Below are 18,496 nucleotides of genomic sequence, written 5' to 3' on the forward strand. Positions count from 1 at the left end.
TTGATTTGGTGATGAAATTATAAGATGGAATTTTTAAGAAAATTAATTTAAATGCAATTTTAAAGAAAATAATACATTTTAATGTCTCAATTTTATAAAGTAAAGGTTGCCGATGAAAACTAACCTTGTTCATATAACCATACGTGTTAAGTGTTTTAAAATATTTAGATGTTTTGTGTTCTTTTGAGGAAACTATACCTTTCATGAATGAAGGCACGTGACCAAACACGATGACGTCAGGCTCCGATACAAGAAAGCAATCAGTGACAAGGAGGGCATGAGCTGATATCTGGAAATAGCTGCTTTTGTTTTGTTTTTTTTACTTGCTTAAACCAAATTCCTATTTATCTGTAATGCTCGGTTTCCCTCACCGAGGCTTGAGAAGAGGAGTCCAGCAGCTCTGATTTCATCGTTTTAAATTCAGGTGGGTCCTGAAAGCTCTTGTTGTGCTGAGTGTGCAGAGATGTGTTAGCAAAGCTAGCTCGTCAAGCTAACCTCCTTAGCTCATCGGAGCGGATTTTCAAAATAAAATATCCGCTTTACTCCAGCTTTTTAAACACAATGTAACCTGCTGAGTAGAGTTTTATTTTGAAAATGGAAACCTGACATGTTTAGAGGGCGAAAGCTTTGCTGTGACTGGTGGGCTAAATCTTTTGTACACTCGTAAACGTTAAAAACATGATAGCCCAGATGTTGTTTTCGGTCGTTCCGCATCTGGCGGGCTGCTTCCCTTCCATCTAGGAATGGCACGCGGCGCCACGGTGGTAACGTGCAGGCAGAGGCTCGGGGATTTCCTCGCTCGCTCGCTTGTTTTTGTAGGCGGGGAGTTGTTTGCCACTTTCGCACAAGCAGGGCGCCGAAGGGTTGAGTCGCGGAATGTCAGGAGATCTTAACCAGCGTGTAACCTGCGCAGGTTTTTACTCGTAATTAGTTTGTTATTACGCCCGGTCCGCCGTGTCCGCGCGCCTCTCCGTGGGGTTTGTCAACTCATGCGCTTCTCGCTGCTCAAACCTGCTGCTTCATCACCTCGTTGTGCGAAGAAGCCGAGCCGAATCAGCGGTGCAGCCAGATCAGGTTGGTTGCAGCGTGTCCTTTTAATGACATTTTTATTTTATTTCTTTGTGCAGTTATTAGATGTGCGATCATAATGTCGCTTTTGTGCGTCTTTTGTGCATGCATGGATTTGATCTTCCACCATCCCCTTTTTTGTTGTTGTATTGAATTGCTTCACCTGGATTGCCAATCTGATTCATTTTAATCACTTATTAAAATCTGCAACAGCAAATCCCAAATAATCTGTTCTGAATCTCTCCTCCTCAAAAACCAAACTATCAAAGCAGCGATATGCATTTATATTTATCATGCTGAATCATCACAATGATGTATTTAGGCGCTCTCTCAGTCAGAATCCACCCAGAAACATGGCACCACCGGACAAAGGTCTCCTCGCCAGATGAGGGTCGATGTTTATCACAGAGCCCGTCGTTATTTGTAGCAGGAGGAGGAGGATGGAGATCTGGTTGCTGATCTCTCATCATGATGGCCATCATGCGATCAGCATCAGGTGATGACCCATCATGCAATCTATCAATAGCTTTATCGACATTCCACTGAGAAATGTGGATTTTTATTGCAGTAAAGCAACAAACGCATTTATTCAAAGTGATTTTGATATTGCACAATAAGCAAATATTATTATGTGGGATATTTAAATAAATGGATGTTTTTTTATTGATTTATTCTAAAAACCCACTTCAAAGTGAATGTGTCTATTAATAAAATAGACATGATGCAAATAGATGTGCCTCCCTTATGATTTATTTTAAATGTTTGCAAATCCTAATTGCACTAATTTTGGGATGACAGATGCTCTTGTTTCCCTGAGTGTGACATGATGAAATTTGCTGCCTATTAGAGCTTATAGAGGGTTGCAGGTAATGAATTATCCATGCATAGTCTCTGTGCAATTTGAAAAGTCACCTTGGAAACTGTTGAGCACACATAGAGAGGGCTAAAACACATACAAGTTGCCCGTTCTTGCTCCAATATCCAACTTATTTCATCATCTCCGTTCATGCAAGAAAAAAAAGAAAAGAAAGGGGGGCAGGGGAGCACATTGAAGTGTGTTTAGCAGACAGGGCAACCCTACATCAGAAGCTCGGCTTTGCAATAAAATGTAATGCCCCTTGCCCTGTCTCTCCCTACAGGTAACGAGGAAAGATGATGTCCATATAAGTGTCTGATGGAGGCTTAGATTTATTTCCCTTTTTGTTGAGCTTGTGAGGGGAAAAAAAATAAAGCGAGGTATTGTAGAGGTGAACTGAGTGCACAACCCATACCCAGTGGCGATGCTCGAACTGGGCAGGCAGCGGAGAGTGGAAGAGGATATGTGAGGTTGATGAAACACGAAGCAAGACTTAGCTCTGCATAGAGGTACAGTCTGGCCACCAACACCACTGCACAGCCAACTCAGCTGCGCTTTGGGAGTCGTTACGCCTATTCAGGACAATTATTAGCCTCCAGAAAGGAACACAAATGCAGGATTTGTCCACAAAAGTGCTGCTTAAGCTGCACAGGGAAATAGAAATGCCTTGGAGGAAGCAAGGGAAAAGATCAATATATTTCTTTTTCTGCCCTCCCTATTTTTTTTTTTTTTTGGAATAAGGAGGAAATGTTGGTGATGAAACCTCTTGCAAGTGTGGTGCGGATTAGGATTGCTAAGCATTGCGATATGCCCCCCCACCCCTTCACCCCTCAAAGTAATACTTTCATCCAGATAGAGTTAAAAAAGTGTGTTTGATGGATTTCTTGGAGCTTGACTTAGACATGCCGGGTTCATTAGTGTTTACTCTGAATCTAGTGGAGTAAACGTGATGAGCATAAGCGTGTGTCTGTTTTTCATGGCTGGCCTTTTATTCTTGATCTTTGCTAAATTCTTTGAGGAACAGATCAGTGTTAAACACTTTTGGGGAAGCGAGTTATTTAGAAAAGAATACACACAATGCTGCTAAAAATAAAGCCCAAATAACTAGTGAATTACTCAAAGTTAGTCTTCTTCGATTTTTTTCCAGATGTTTAAAGAGTGTCTAATCAGCGCCTTGCTGGATGTGTTTCACCCTTTCAGAGGGTTGTGGAGGCTTCTTTTAGAATTACCCCATTAATTCATTATGTTCAAAATCACATTATATCAATTTTATTGACCAGTAGTAATTACTTTTTTCTTTCAGGGCTTACCTACCAACTTTTTCCACTGTGTCTGGTTACTTTTATTTATTTAAGTATGGAATTAAAATGAAAATAAAGGAATTGCAACACCTCCATTTGTGCGTCAAAGCGTTGCATTAGTCTTGTATTAAATTAAAAAAGGTTTTTCGAAGCAAATGCTAGCGATTGATCAGTGTATGCACTGGAAAGGAATTAATAAAATTAAACAAGATATATGACCCAATGATCTAAAATTAGTTGCAATTAATTTCTCTGATTAATCTTTGTTATTTTTATTGTGTGTTTGATGGAAGAGCTCCATCTAATTCAATTTTAATTAGAAAGTTTTTTTTTTAATCTAATGTGCCAAAGTCTTTGTGTGAGGATTACATGAATGTGACCTCAGATCTGTCTCCTATAAGAATAACATACAGTTGCTATGAAAGAGGAAATTTTATCAAAAAGAAATAATGAATATCACTGTTATACCTATTATTTTTCAAAAGTTAAAAGGATCTGAAAGACTGAGAACTGTTGGAATTTGTTAGTTTTGATACATTTAATAAAAAAAAAATTAAAAAAAACTTTCTAATAAACCTAAATATTTCAGATTCTAAACTCTGGAATCAGTTATTAAACTGATATAAACTGCCTCAAGTAAATTTGTTTTGCTTGAAATGTTTGATTGGATAAAGGTCTTTCGAGAGTACTTGAAAGCAGAGTTTCCCCAAACTTTTCGGTTTCAAACTCCCCAAATGTTACCTAAATTTGCCCATGAACCAAAGTGTTGGTGGTAAAATCTATTAAGCAGAGGTATAATGTTAATAAAAGCAACATAGAAAACAATACATTTGTTGTTCTTTTTGTGCATCTAATTGGGTTTCCCATTTCTTTAAATAGAGAAATACGCTTCATTATTATCATATTCATATTTAGCTGACTTTGTGTAGAGGACCTCAAAACCCAGTAATTACTTACGTATCTTCGATACCAAGTGGGGCCACCATAGAAATCAATGATTTAAGGTTTATATGAGATTGAGAATTTTTGTACATTATGTTTCATTAAATTAAGTTCTTAAAAAATACTTTAAATCTGTCAAAATATATGATTTGTTCCAGCTAATTTTATGTAATTAGGTGTTCATGTTGCACGATAACCTGAAGGCAGACGTAGTTAATCTCTTGCGTGTTTTGATTATTCTTTTGCTTTTGTTTTTTTGTAGAAACTCAGTGCGTTTAATCTTGTAGAATAAAAGAAGAAAGCAAGAAAAAACATGAAAAGCTGATTAGTTTTCTTGCCTTTATTATTTAATGAGGCATCAAAGCTTGTATTAACCAAAATGTTATATATAGGATTATGTAATCCCCAATTTGAAGTGCTAAAAATTATACTAATCTGGTCAGAATTTGTGTTGTTTGGTCAATGCATAATATTTTTCCAAAATGCAGAGCTGAAGTAAGCAGAAAGGTTTACCTTTTTGTCAAAGCTGGTTGCCCTAAACATTTACTTATTTTGCTAGAATATCACAAGCTATTCTCTTCCTGTTAAAGCGAGTCCTCCAGGCAGATGCTGCTAACGGTCCAGAGTCTCCTCTCCTGGCCTGCTGCTCGTACTGACGGAGCAACTCGGAGAGTAAATAGTGGCGGCTGCAAATGGAAATAGGTTCTGTAAGACTAAACATCGGAGAGCACAAACTAGTCCTTTTAAATAAGCATCATTTTATCTGCAACTTTGGAAAATACAAACGTGCCCCAGAGGGCAGTGAGTCATGTGTTCACTTGAACTGGATGCAAGAGTCCTGATATATAAATGCGCTGCATGCTTTTCTATTCCATGCATGGAAGGAGCTTTTATATTTGTTTGTTTTTTTGGGCACTTCAGGTTAGCCTCCACTGTAATATCTCAATTGACATTTATTTCATTATTCAAACATGGAAAATATATCAGCAATCCTTGCAAATTCTTTTGATTGTTTAAGCTGCTCTCTCAGGTCCTCTATCACACCAATCCTTGGAATATCCTCCTTCACAACATCCATGCAGCATTTTATGTGCTTCTTTTTCTTTCCCTTCTCCATGACAGCTTCATACTCAACAGCCTTTCACCAATATGTCCACAAACCTGCCTCCGCACATGTCCAACCCGTCTCAGCCTTGCCTCTCTGACTTTATGTCAGAGCGGTCAAACTCAGATGCACCCCTGATATATACTCGCTGGAAATTCTGGCAAACTTTATTTCATTTCAAATTGTTTAATGTTTAAATATTATACTTTTGGAATCCCAATTAATAAAAATGAAAAGAAAGGATACCTGGATTCACAAGAGATGTAACAAATTGGTGAAAACGTATTTATTGTTTCCCCTTTAAATGTGCATCTTAAAATATCCCTTTGAAAAAAGTTGTATTATTTTACTGCTTTAACTCATATTAATCCTTAACAACTTATTTAAGAAGATGCTTTAACCTGATTATAAAACATTTTAATAACATACTACAAACACATATTTGTATTTATTTGTTAATGAAAAGAGATCTTTCATAGAAAGTAATGCAAACTTTTTTTTTCTCATGTGCAAAATCTGAAAACATTAATCTTTTAAATACATAACCGGCTCTGAATGGCTTAACTTAAAACATTTTTTTATTGATTTTGTAAATATTTATTTAAATATCAAATATTCTCTACTATTTTCCTCAATTTTGAGGAGTCATCATTAGTCTATATTGATAATATGCAAGCTGCTAAATGAATGGCCTGTGCTTTTACAGCATGGGATGAACCTGGAGGCTACAGGTAACCATGGAAACCATTGCTTTACCTCTGTGTTTGAAGGACGTATTGACAGGAAGACATAGTAATAACTTAATTATAAAAATAATGAGCTCATTTTAAGATGAGTTTTCTTTCTGTTACATTTTACATGCCTAGGAGCTGCTCCTTTTTTTATTTTTAGAGTATTTACACATGTGCTCTCTTTTACTGAATTATTACACATTTTAATGCTTTCTTCATAGCATAAAATTGATCATAAACCCAATAATAATTAGTTTCACGTTAGAATTAGAACTTTAGTTACTTAGTAACAGATTTCAGTGCTGCCATAACTTAGAAGTTATGGCAGTACTGAAAATCATTTTTAGAGCCTTCACTAGTTAAAAGAACCCAGATAAGTATTTCCCTTTTACTACAAGCAGATCACATTTCCCCTCTGAAAGCTGCTGAATGATTCCCCCCTTCGCTCTTTTGTCAGTCTTATTTCACGCTCTGAATACTTAGTAGTTAATGGCTTCCCACCTCTCTTCCAATCGTACCTTACTGTTACTCAGATGCACTCGTATATAGTTTTCTCCATCCAGGAGTTTACTCCACTCAGCCCTTATCTCTCCTCCAGAGCGATCAGAGGAGTCTGATTTTTAATTTGCAGTTAAATGCCTCCCGACACATGCAGCTTGCTTGATAATTGACTTAGCTCAGCTGACAGGAGAAATGATTAGATCTGAGTTTCTGGGTGATCTTTTTGAATGTGAATTAGAAAGGAGGTGCTGAAAGTAGGCCGTCTGTTCAGGCCAGATGAATTCTTGAGGTGCTCATGGCGTACTGCCTCAAAATGTTGGCTGATCACAATAAAAGCATCTTAAATCTGTGCAACAATCCTAAAAACTGCAATTAAAATGGAGATAGAATTTGAACCATAACCAGAAAAGGATAATATAGCTGTCAGTGTCTCATATAGTTTTTATAATCAACGTTTTGCTTCATTCATCAGTGACGGCAAACTGAGAAGATTGGTTTGCTCTAAATTCACTAAATCTAAATCTTTTCTGCTGTTATGTTTTTTTTTAGTACTCAATTCAAAATCTCTGTTTTATTTGGACTCACAAAAAGCTACAAATATATATTTAAGGAAAAATAAATAAAAAAAATAATTTTTGGATTTATTATATTCAGATATGCTTTATTTGTGCAACAGACCTAAGCAGCGCTTCATTAAGTTATCAAATTAAATGTATTAATTTTATTTTGGAGATTTTCTGTGTGAAATACACCTTAATGACAATCTTTTTACTTTTCTAGTGTGAAAACTCAACATTGACCAGCATAAGGTTGTCATAGTATGATAAACCTGAAGAAAATAGTTTGGATCAAATAGCTTTTATGAAAAAAAAATAAAAGAAAAAGCCATCAGCACTCATTTAAGGGAGCTAATCAAAGAGAGCTGAAACTTTAAAAAGATCTAGACTCTCTGTCATCTCCTAGAAGGATTTCAAATTGACCATTTTACAAACTTGGTAAGCAACTCATAAAGGCTTTGCTTGCAATTGTAAAATTGTGGGTTCATTTCAAGTTTAATCCTCCAACGCATTACAGTGTGCCTTTGGGCCAGGCAGTTAATCCAAAATTACCCACTGATCTGCATACTGGTGTGTAAATGTTTCGTTTGTACCAGTGGGTAAACGTGGCTCAGCTTGTGTCAGTATGAATAGGAAAAAACGAGTAAGTCTAGCTCATTTGTAAAAATTTTCATTTTGATAGGAAGGCAAAATAATTCTTCTTCAATTCATATAAATGTTTATTTTATTTTACAAATTTTTCTTTATAATTTTTAGCCTTTGTTTGCCATAAAACCGTATTTTTAAACTTGCCTTTTTTCATCTACTCACTTCTATTAGGTTTCTGCCATTCATTTGTTAATAATACACAGTTCAGTTCTTTCTGTTGTTTTCTGCGTTTTATCATTTGATTAAACCTGTTCTAACATTTCACACTACAAAATAAGTCTGAAAAGTATGTAAGTAATTTGTGCTGAGATGATATCCAACATCGGGATCATATCTAATCCATAATCCCTCAATCTGTCCAAACGGAGGAAGCCTATTCAGATGAAATGTGGTTGAATAAAATTCCTTTGTGAATGGTATGTGATTACTTTTTATTAGATATTAAATAGATTTATTAGATATTAAAATTTGAGTATTGTTATTAATATTTGCTAAATTTACTGCAGTGATTAATAACCTAAAGAAACAAATGGGCGGGCTTAGGTAACAATACGTCTTTTGTCTTCAACATCTCCTGCATACTTTTATTGACTGTATCATCAACCAGAGCCAAGTGTTTGAAAGCTAAAATGTAGCATCTATTATATGTTTGTTCTTGTGTGGTTGTTTTCTCTCTCTTTGCAAGCGTGCTTGTTTTTAGGTGATGCGAAATCCACTACCTTTGCTCAGCAACCTGTTAGTCCTTCCCAGCCTTGTTTAGTATTCAGGCAGCAGGTGCTGCTGTAATCTGGATTCTGAGGCAGGTTTCTGGGGGTTTTGGTTCGCTCTTATAGCCCTGATAATCTCGTTATAGTGCTGTCAGGTGGAAATGGCTCTCCCTGCAGACCTGAACCACCATGCATTCCACCTTCAGTCGCCAGAAATATAACCTCCACCCTGCCCCCAGCAGCCTGCCGCCATTTTGAGACAGTTGTTGATAGAAGAGCCTTGGATGTATCCTTGAAGAATCACCTCCTGAGTTATCTCTATTCACGTTCCAAACCCCCGGTACGCCCTCCCCCATCCCCCAGGTTTCAGGCTGTAAACGACAGTGATAAATATTCATCATAGGGACGCAGAGCACTGGAGCCTCAGCTCCAGATCCCCATCAACAAAAAGTCCCCCAGCTAATGGTGTTCATCCTTGGCATCACCCTTGGGGAGGTCCTGTGAAGGGGACGAGATCTTTAAGGAATGCCGCTGGCTCAAGGCCAGACCTATCATGTTACATCAGCTTTTATGACAGCAGATAATTTTTTTTTTCTCCTCATCATTCTTGAGTACGAACCTGAGCCTACCTTTGTAAATCTGGAGGAACAAAGACAGCCTCTGATGGCTGACTGGCCTGCTCTTATTCTGTTGGCTCAACTTCACAACTTCTAATTGGCACCTTGGTTTTGGTCCTTGCTGAGATCAGTATTTTTTTTTAACTCAACCTGCACTACTCAGGCACCTCTAAATGTGCCGACCACGCATTTTACACAAGGCTTTTTCGTCTCTTTCTTTTCATCTCGTCCTCTCTTTTCCTCTCTCTCTCTCTCCCACTCTGTCTGTCTCTCCCCATTTCTTTTCTATGGGTGACCACACTCAGCATTTTTCTATTTCCTGTGGGTGTGATGTCTCTCCTCCACAAGCAATCAGCCATGATTTGTCAGCGTTCTTCTGGGCGATTCATAAAAATTCAGCAAGCATCCACAAAAGATGTCTGCGCACCTATCTGCAATGCCCCCTGCGCTCTTAGCTGCAGATCTCACCCACTGCTCCTATGGCTAGACGCTCACTAGAGGCCTGGAATTATTAATGCCAGGCGATATGCTGCAGGAATTTTGTTTTTTTCTTTGAATAATTGGACTTAAAACCATCCTGTCACAATTAAATAACTGACTTGAGCACCTCTGTCAGCTCCTTGTCATTTCTGCAGAAAATTGTAGGTGTGCTTTCTCTCGTTTGTGTGGATGCCTCTTTGTCTCTGTGAGGTATGACGTGCCCGGCAGTGGAAGGGAGCAGCTGTGCATTGGACCTTGTCTGTGTTGTTCTGCCATGCCCTGTCACTGCTAGCCGTCTGTTGGCAGTAGCCTGTGCTGGAGGCTTGCAGCCTGGTCGCAGTCTTTCCACGGTGTCATATGGTGAGCTTTCAGAATGCTAAACCATGCCTTCGCACAGCTGTGACGGAACGTGCATCTTTAATAGGCATGACCCGATGTGAGGTTCCCGCTTTATGATAACCTTGTGTAAAAATACCCCAATTTCATTGGTACAACTTATTTAAATTAAGATAAAAGAGAAATGATGTATAGCATAATCCTATTGTTTCTCTTTAACAAAAATGTTTTTATTCTCTCCCATTTAATATTAATAATAATTAGTATTATTATTATTATAACAATAATCCTTTTACAGTTGTAATTATGTCGATGATGTTAATTACCAGATAACTATAAGTTGAAACATCCCTCCAGTATTACTCAAGTAAATTAATTTTCTAATTTTTTTATGTTGTTTTTTTCCAGGTTATTAAACAGGATGAAAGAAGAAATAGTTGGATTAAAATGATAGAGGTGCTCTTTATGTTTCCAAAGACGTTTTAAAACCATCATATGTAAAATCCTATTATTGTTAAGCAATAAAACAATAAATATATATATATATTGCAAATAGACCCCTGATCAATATAAACATTAGTTCCAATAGGATGTTCTATAAACTCACAGAACTCTGATGCAGAACCACAGGATTCTGGGGGATGTAGGCAGAGGAAAGGATTTAGCCTCTTAACCTTTCACAGCCAAGGCAAGCCAGTGTTGGCAGTAGGTCTGACCTCTTTTTAAAGGTTAAGTTTAAATATGGTTTGGGTTCCTTCAAGTAGGCGAAACAAACAACTAATCAATAATCATAAATATCAACTAATATGATGCATTATCAATGCATATGATGCATTTCAGCCATGCTGACCTCAGTCCCCTTTAGGCAACTGACTGACAGTGTGCAGGAACAGGGAGTGGAGGGATGATACATGTAGAAAGTTCTCTATATTCTTGCACTTTCTCTGGTCTCTCATTAAATTACCCAGCTTTCAAATCAAAGCTTCCAGATAATGCAAGCAGACATTGATCACCTGATTTATAAATTGCACTTTTTGTTAATTTCCTTGTATTAAGGTCTTTGAATAGATCATCTACCCCATGTATTTATATATATGTAGTTTATTAAAAATAATACAATATTAGTAACTGTAATTAATAATTGTTAGTAGGTCAAAGTAGTAATCTGTCTTGAGATAAAACAAATAAATTGTTATTGGTTGGGAAAAGCCTGATCAGTGCATCTGTAGCTCTTTTTTTCTCTGATTCCCAATAGCCATTAGCCTCTTGCTTTCCTGTCTATTTGTCCATTATCTGTGCATCATCAGATGGACCATTATCCCATTATGTTTTGCATCTGTGCTCCAAATGCTTACTGGAAATGAGTCACCACAAAGGCCTGTAAAAAGTAGGTGTTACTATCAGGCGACTATTCATAGCCAGACCATCAGGAGTGAAAACAGCACATTTAAAAAGTCCACTGAAGGCGGGGGGTGTGGGGGCATGCTTTTTTTTTTTTATATCTAAATCTACATCAAAGTGTAGCATTGCTGTTTTGTTTTTGTTTGTTTTTTTATGAGGAGCCAGAGGACTTTTTCTTTGGAGTGAAAAGCTTCAAAAAATTCTAGTCACAATCTGACCTCATGTTATGTCCCCAGCCTGTACAATTGTGTCGTATTTAGGTCATTTTTAACAAGCGTCTGTCTCTCCCTGTTTGGCTCAGGTGACCGGTCCACCTGTAGCTCTCCTTTTGTTGCCATGGTAATATCCTGTCCTTCTTAAAGTGCACTCCAGAGCTGCGACTCATCTGTTTTTTTTTTCCTTGTCTTACCTCACAGAGCTTTCTTCACACAGTGGCTGGCTTAATGTGCTTAGAGGCCATAAACACACACACATGCACACTTCAACAGTAGCTGTAGCACTTTGTACAATTCTTTATCTAACATGATCCCGTCTGAAAAAAAAAATAAAAAATCCAGCATGTGTTTGTTTATGTGCTCTGTAGTAACACACTCCCGGCTTTGTAAATCAGCTTAGAGAGGCAATGTGCTGGGTGGGCGGACTCTGGTGGGTGTCGCTGACACAGCATTTATCGCATGCAGAGCAAAAATCCCAGAGCCGTTACTCTGTATGTGTGTGTTTTGTGTCTTGCCTTTTAAAAGAGATCACCCAATGGATAGCATTCGACCTTCTGTCTTCACACCCCTTGGTTAGTTTTCTCACCTGCTCACCTTATCTGGGTGTTCCCTCTGTATTTACACAACAGAATCAAACTGCATTGCAGCCTGGTTATTCTGGGCTCTGCACTAGTTACGTCTATTTATTGATTTGTGGGATTATAGCTGCTGTGATTCCAAGACAGGTGTGACTGTCTAGACTTGGTAGCTTGCTGCCGTGTTTACAGAGGAGAAGTAACAGCTCTGTTTTCCTAGATATGGCTAAGGGCTTCCAGCCAGTGAAACGACATATTGCATGTGACTTATCATCGTTCAACACAGAAGCTTCAAGTTCCTTTCTCTTAATTGCATATGTTGTTTAAATTCAAGCTGACCTGTGCTGGAAGCAGAAACACCTTCAAATGATTTGTTTGTTCTGCAGAAAGACTGCGCTATTTCAACACCCTTAGTATTATAGAGAAGGATGCCTGAAGTCCTTGACCTACTTTAAATTTTTGGGTCAAGCTCATGCTGCAGCCTATTTGCCAGAAATATATTTTTTTTATTAAAACGATTTCCTAATTGTTTCACTAATTGTTTTTAATTGATTATTATGGCTTTTCACAGAACACTCAGCAGTTCAGGTGGACGCTGCTCTTGTGGCATGAATACCATAAACAAAGGAAACAAGGCCTTAAAGGTAAAGACAATCGTTTGATAAACAATTTTTCTTAATGGGATTTTCCATTTGGTAAATTTATTGAATTTTAATTTTACATATTTTTCTCATTTTTTTTTATCTTAATAGTTATCCTTGTTTGTTTTGCAATTTATTTGGATTGTTTCATTTAAAAAGCACTCTTCAATGCACCATCTTTACTATTTGGTTTCCATAGTTTTGTTATCATTTAGTTTTAAATTCATATTTTTTCTTAAACTTGAGACACATATGTTCCAATAAAAGGTTTCTACCAAAATGTATATTTTTACATGTTTTTTTTATTTTATTTGCACAAGAAGCAAAGAATGATCCGACTCGAGGTTGCTTCCAGATTTTATATTGATTACACCACCCCCCCTAAAAGCATAACATGTATTTGGGCTGGAATTTTTTAATTTTCTTATACTATTTTAGCAAATAATTGCCCCATTTACACTGCGCTTTTGGAACCGTAGCAAGAGACGTCCTTACACAGGGACCAATTTAACTGTAGAGTGTAAATGGCCACAAACTGAAACGAACCATGTCTGACACAACCGAATTTGTGCTAAACTAGTACTACTTCAACAGTAGGGCTTAGCGCGGATGAGGCTCGGTTCTCTGATAACAAAGAGCGCATGAGCAGACCGCATCATCTCTATTTACAGTCAGCTTCCAGTAGTTGGCCGTAATGCACATCACTAAGTTGCTTAACAACGTTGCTTAAGACATTCATAAAAATACTAGCTTCCCAACCGTGCCACATGATTTGCAGTGATGATTCTGCTTAGCAGTGTGAAGAACCTCAACGTCTGTCGTTCTTTCCTGCGTCCGTATGTCCTGATTAGACTATCGTTTGTTGTATCCATTTCCCGAAAGCCGACTATGTCAAGTAAATTCACCAAAGGCTGCGAAATATCGCAATTATAATCAAACAAACTTCCTGAATGTTACGGGCACTGCCATTTTGATGTATTTGATTCCCTCCTTCAATCCCAGAGAGCAGTAGGCCCGTAGATATTCACTAGGTGGCGAGAAACCGTGCTAGCATGATATGTAAACGGTCGTAACGGTTAACTGATCAAAGCTTTGTCTGAACTTGCCACGGATCGGTTTCAGGGGGTAGTGTAAATGGGGCTATTGGCTAAATCTGTCAAGGATTAGGAAAAGGCAAAATATTTCTCATACAGAATGAGAATTATATTTAACAATTACATATCTTTTTTGTTTTTTTGAAATAGCAAAATTTTGTTGTTACATATTCACTGTTAAAGCATTTCTATGTCATACTTTAAAAGAATATTTTTTTGTGTCCAAGGGACACGGGTGGAGCACAAAATGAAGGAACTTCCGAGAGTTACAAGTATAACGTTTCAGTTCTCAGGATGGTGGGTCACATTTTATTGTTCAGATGCAATGTCTACTGTCCACAAAAGATGGTCAATTGTATATTTTCTATTGTGTTCAGCTAATGGTCCAGCCTGTACCATCACACAAAGCTGCTTATTTGGCCTTTTAGTAAAAATAGAGAATGATAATTGCCCACCCTCCACAATCTAATATTGCTATATTGCCCACCTCTAGTTCTTATAATGACTTGGACATTTTTATATTTTAAAGTCAAACGATTTCTAATCAATTTATCTCTGCAGGTAAAGCGGGAGCCTGGGGAAAACGGCACCAGTCTTACGGACGATGAGCTGGTCACCATGTCAGTCCGTGAACTGAATCAGCATTTACGGGGGCTCTCTAAAGAAGAGATCCTACAGCTAAAGCAGCGACGGCGCACCCTGAAGAATCGTGGCTATGCGGCTAGCTGCAGGGTTAAGCGGGTCACCCAGAAGGAGGAGCTTGAAAAACAAAAGGCCCAGCTGCAACAGGAAGTGGACAAGCTAGTGACAGAGAATGCCAGCATGAAGGTGGAGCTAGACGCTCTGCGCTCAAAGTACGAAGCCCTGCAGAGCTTTGCAAGGACTGTGGCCCGCAGCCCTGTCACTACAGGAAGGGGACCTATGGCCTCTGTGATAGGGCCCCTCATCCCTGGTAAAGTAGCTGCCACCAGCGTCATCACCATCGTCAAATCCAAAACGGAGGCCAGGTCGTAGTAGCAGAGCAGGCAGAGGGAAGATTTTCTCGCCTGAACTCGTCAGTGCATTTTAACATGATGCAGGGTCTCCTGTTTATTCAGTTGTACCTTAACACACATAAATGCTTCCGGACTCACTCTTAGCAATGCAACACAGCGGTCTTCTACTTTTTAATTCAAAAGAAAGTCTCAGAGGTGGTCCCTACCTGTGAAAAAACCCTCTTTACTTCTTTTTTCAAAAGACTTAATCAATCAAATACTATCATGTTAGGCCCTCTTGCTTGTTATTCTGCACTGACTTGGATCAATAATAAATGGTCACATTATTGGTCCTAATGCTACAGAAGTCTTCAAAAACAACTTAACTAACCCAAAACTAGCTATTTTAGTCCAATTTGTGATATTTCTGTTTGTTTTGTTTTGGTGTTAGGTGTCTCTCAGTGATATAGGCATAAAACAATGCTGACAAACCTAGTGTTCATTTCCATTTATGCATTCATGAAAGGCTTCAGTGAAGTTGTCATTATCGACATGACTGGTAGATGCAATAATATATGTATGCACTGAAAACACACTTGGGGAAAAAATAAAGAGATCTTGTTTATTTATCTTAGCGGTATGATTCCAGAGCTAAGTGCCATTCCAATATGACAAGATTCTGCTACGATATCAGAAAACCTGAATGTTATTACAGTAATACCCTCACGATTCGTGAGAAAACTCATTATGGTCATGGGGAAAATATGTTGGTTTCTTTAAAAAAAATAATATATATATATATATTGCGTTTTTTTGTAATTACTTCTTAACATCTCTGTCAGATATTTCCAGAAGAGAGTCTTTACACAAGCTTTACTGTTTGAATCGTTAAAAGGTAGGATACTTTGTCTATCATTGAGTTCATGGTTTTTATTACTTGGTAGATTAAACTCCATCGTTTATAGAAATACAGAAAAAGAAAATGAATAAAAAAAAATCCCGTGACATCTCTTTTGCAATTGTACCAAAAGTGGCTTATTATTGAAGTCTGATAGCTTTTTTTCTAGTGACTAGGCGCGTACAGTGGGGTAGCGCGTAACGTGACGTGTACGTGGCAAGTTGGCGGTGTTGTTCACTGTATAGATGTCAACGCTGTGCTATTTAAGAAAAAAAAAAACTAATCTGTAGAGCTAAACTCGGTGGTGTGAACAAGGTCAGTTGTCTGTGTGCGTATTGGCATCTGTGATATCCTCTGCTTTCTCTGTGTTAGTTATCAATCATATTGTCATCAAGAGTTTATGTCAGCGAGCAGTGAAAGGCAGGTAGTGAACTAGCCAGTGAGTGTAAATTAATCTTAAACTGAAGCTAAAAATATGCTGCACCTGATGTTGGATACCTTCAATATGCATCCTCTGTGAACTGAGAAGAAAGAACTAAGTATTGGGAGGATTTTACTAGTTTTCCAGCCTCTTACTTGATCCCAACAACAGTTCCAATCAGGGGTTAACGTACTTATCATTGGCATGAAGGACATAATTATTTCGAGCTTTTCATTGTATTTTTTTCCCTTATAATATCAATTGTTTCATATAAAACTTTCCTTTCTTTATTGACCAACAGATTCATATTCTATATACAGGCTAAATAGACCCATACACTCCCGCTGGTATTTGGTCAAATTAGAAGAGAAATTTGAGGAGAAAACTAATCTTTTTGTAGCCATCTGTAGACTCATAATAATTCTGACTAGATATTTTATAATCAATGTTTGTAGAAATGGAGCTACTCTAAATTATTTGTGTCTCTTTCTTTGAGTATAGTTTTTAATAAGTCATTTGGGGTCACTTTCCTGTTGGAGCACCTATTTTAGTGCAAGTTTAAACCACTAGCTTCCTGATCTGTCCTCGGTTGAATATAAAGGCAGTACCTATCATCTCCCCACCTCCTTTTTAATGCAAGGTACCAGTAATGTGAGAATTAAAGCAACCCCCTATGATGACATGGTCACCGCCATGCTTCACAGTTTAAAATATGGAAGCCTTACTTTGAACTGAATTGGATTTTTTTTATTCCATACAAAAATATAAGGAATAAAATGGGCATCAGCCGTGCAATCACTTAAAAAACAAAGCAGATCTAAGCAACACAATACATTAATGTCTTAAATTCAGTTATGAATAACACATCCTTTGTGCATAAAACTTTCTCTTTAGCTGAAGGTAATATTTATACTGACAGATTGTTAAAAGAGAGACTCAACCCCTTAATGCCCAAGGATAGAAGCTGTTTGCCAGATATTATGTTCTGCTCTTCAGGCTGCTGAAGTCTGAGAGTTTTAAGGGGAATCCTGAAGAGTTCTCTTAGTTCTGTGAATACCTTAAAAATGGGAGAGGTGATCCAGGTAAGACTGAGAGTTACCAAAGACCTTTATTCCATTGGTCAGGCTTTGATGTCCGTATCTGTAAAGCTTGCATATCAACTGTTAAGCAAAAAAAACTTTCCATAAGAGGATGGAACACAGTAACCGGCCACTTCCTCTTCAAGTCCACTTTTTTTATCAGTTTGAAAAAGTGGAGTCTCTGCTGAGTTGACTGAGTGTTGACAATCCAGGTCAGGTTGTCCGTGATGTGAATCTCCAGTAGCCTAAAAGTGGAGAATCTCTCCAGTGTGACTCCATTAATTTAGAGTCTGGTTCCTCTCTCGTTTTCCTGAAGTCTATCACTATTACTCTTGTTTATCTAGTGATAGATTATTCAGAGAGCACCACATAAACAGCTTCCTTGCCTCATCCATGTATGCTGCTTCATCACCTCTACTAGCAAACACTGCCACTGTTTTATCATCAGCACAAATTATATTTTAGTTGCTAGGGTGGGCAGGTGAACAGGAATAAGTGTACAAGGTTTGGAGAAGTGGCCTCAACACACAGTCCTTTGGGGAACTGTTGCTTGTGTGGAGGGTTGATGAGGAATATGATCACATCCTGCATCCAGATGTGGTTTCCAGGGTGTTCTAAGTCCCTGGATGGGCTGTGCATTGTGCAACTATGCAACTGGTGGGATGCTGGTATTGATTTTATGTCATTTCTTAGAGCATTTCATGACTACAGGCGTCACATCTACTGGTCCACGTTTGTCACTGTGAGGGTTTTGGGGCTACAGATTTCATGCAAGGAGGAAACTGATTAAATATCTTGGTGAGCACCTTGGCTAGCGAGTTAGCCCACTCTAATACTCTACCAAGTATCCAATCTGATCCTGGGGCTTTCCTTAGATTAACAGATCTTGTTGTAATCCTTCTCACTGACTTTTATTTGAACAGTTAAAACACCTTGGTTGGGAATCTGTCAGGGAGACATTACTAAGGCCTTTTAGCAGGCAATAAGCGATTCAACTTCTTTGCAACTAATCGATTGAAGGTACCAATCCTTTAAATCACGCATGTCAAACTCCAATCCCAGAGGGCCAATGTCCTGCCACTGTTAAGATGTTTTTCAGTTTTAATATATCTGAATCAAATAATTAGATCATTAGCAGGACTCTGGAGAACTTGGCTGCCTGCTGGGAGGAGGGTAAATTACTCATTTGTTTAAAGTGTGTTGGACCAGGGACATGACTATAAGTTGCAGGATACTGGCTCTTTAGGATTTCAGATTGAGACCCCTGGCTTAAATTGTGCATCATATCTCCCATGTGTAGTTTTATGGGAAAAGATCCTTTATTTGTCACCTATAGACCTACTTGGCAG

At 38.1% G+C, this 18,496-nt stretch overlaps 1 protein-coding gene across 4 annotated transcripts; it reads left to right on the plus strand.

Moving 5' to 3' along the window:
- The first annotated feature begins 249 nt into the window (after positions 1–249).
- LOC107083178 (transcription factor MafG) lies at positions 250–16,852 on the plus strand. 4 transcript variants are annotated; one of them, XM_015372187.1, is made up of 4 exons: positions 250–424; positions 12,612–12,684; positions 14,003–14,072; positions 14,337–16,852. In XM_015372187.1, exons 3-4 carry the CDS (start codon positions 14,070–14,072, stop codon positions 14,787–14,789), a joined length of 456 nt encoding a protein of 151 aa, XP_015227673.1. In that variant the 5' UTR covers positions 250–424; positions 12,612–12,684; positions 14,003–14,069; the 3' UTR covers positions 14,790–16,852. The 4 variants fall into 4 exon arrangements, with proteins under 4 accessions (XP_015227673.1, XP_015227671.1, XP_015227674.1 ...); XM_015372188.1 differs by lacking the exon at positions 250–424 and adding an exon at positions 631–1,074; XM_015372185.1 differs by lacking the exon at positions 14,003–14,072 and having other exon boundaries at positions 252–424.
- The last annotated feature ends 1,644 nt before the right edge of the window (positions 16,853–18,496 follow it).

This window comes from Cyprinodon variegatus, unplaced genomic scaffold (genome assembly GCF_000732505.1).
Source record: "Cyprinodon variegatus isolate N-32 unplaced genomic scaffold, C_variegatus-1.0 Scaffold69, whole genome shotgun sequence".
Taxonomy (NCBI): domain Eukaryota; kingdom Metazoa; phylum Chordata; class Actinopteri; order Cyprinodontiformes; family Cyprinodontidae; genus Cyprinodon; species Cyprinodon variegatus.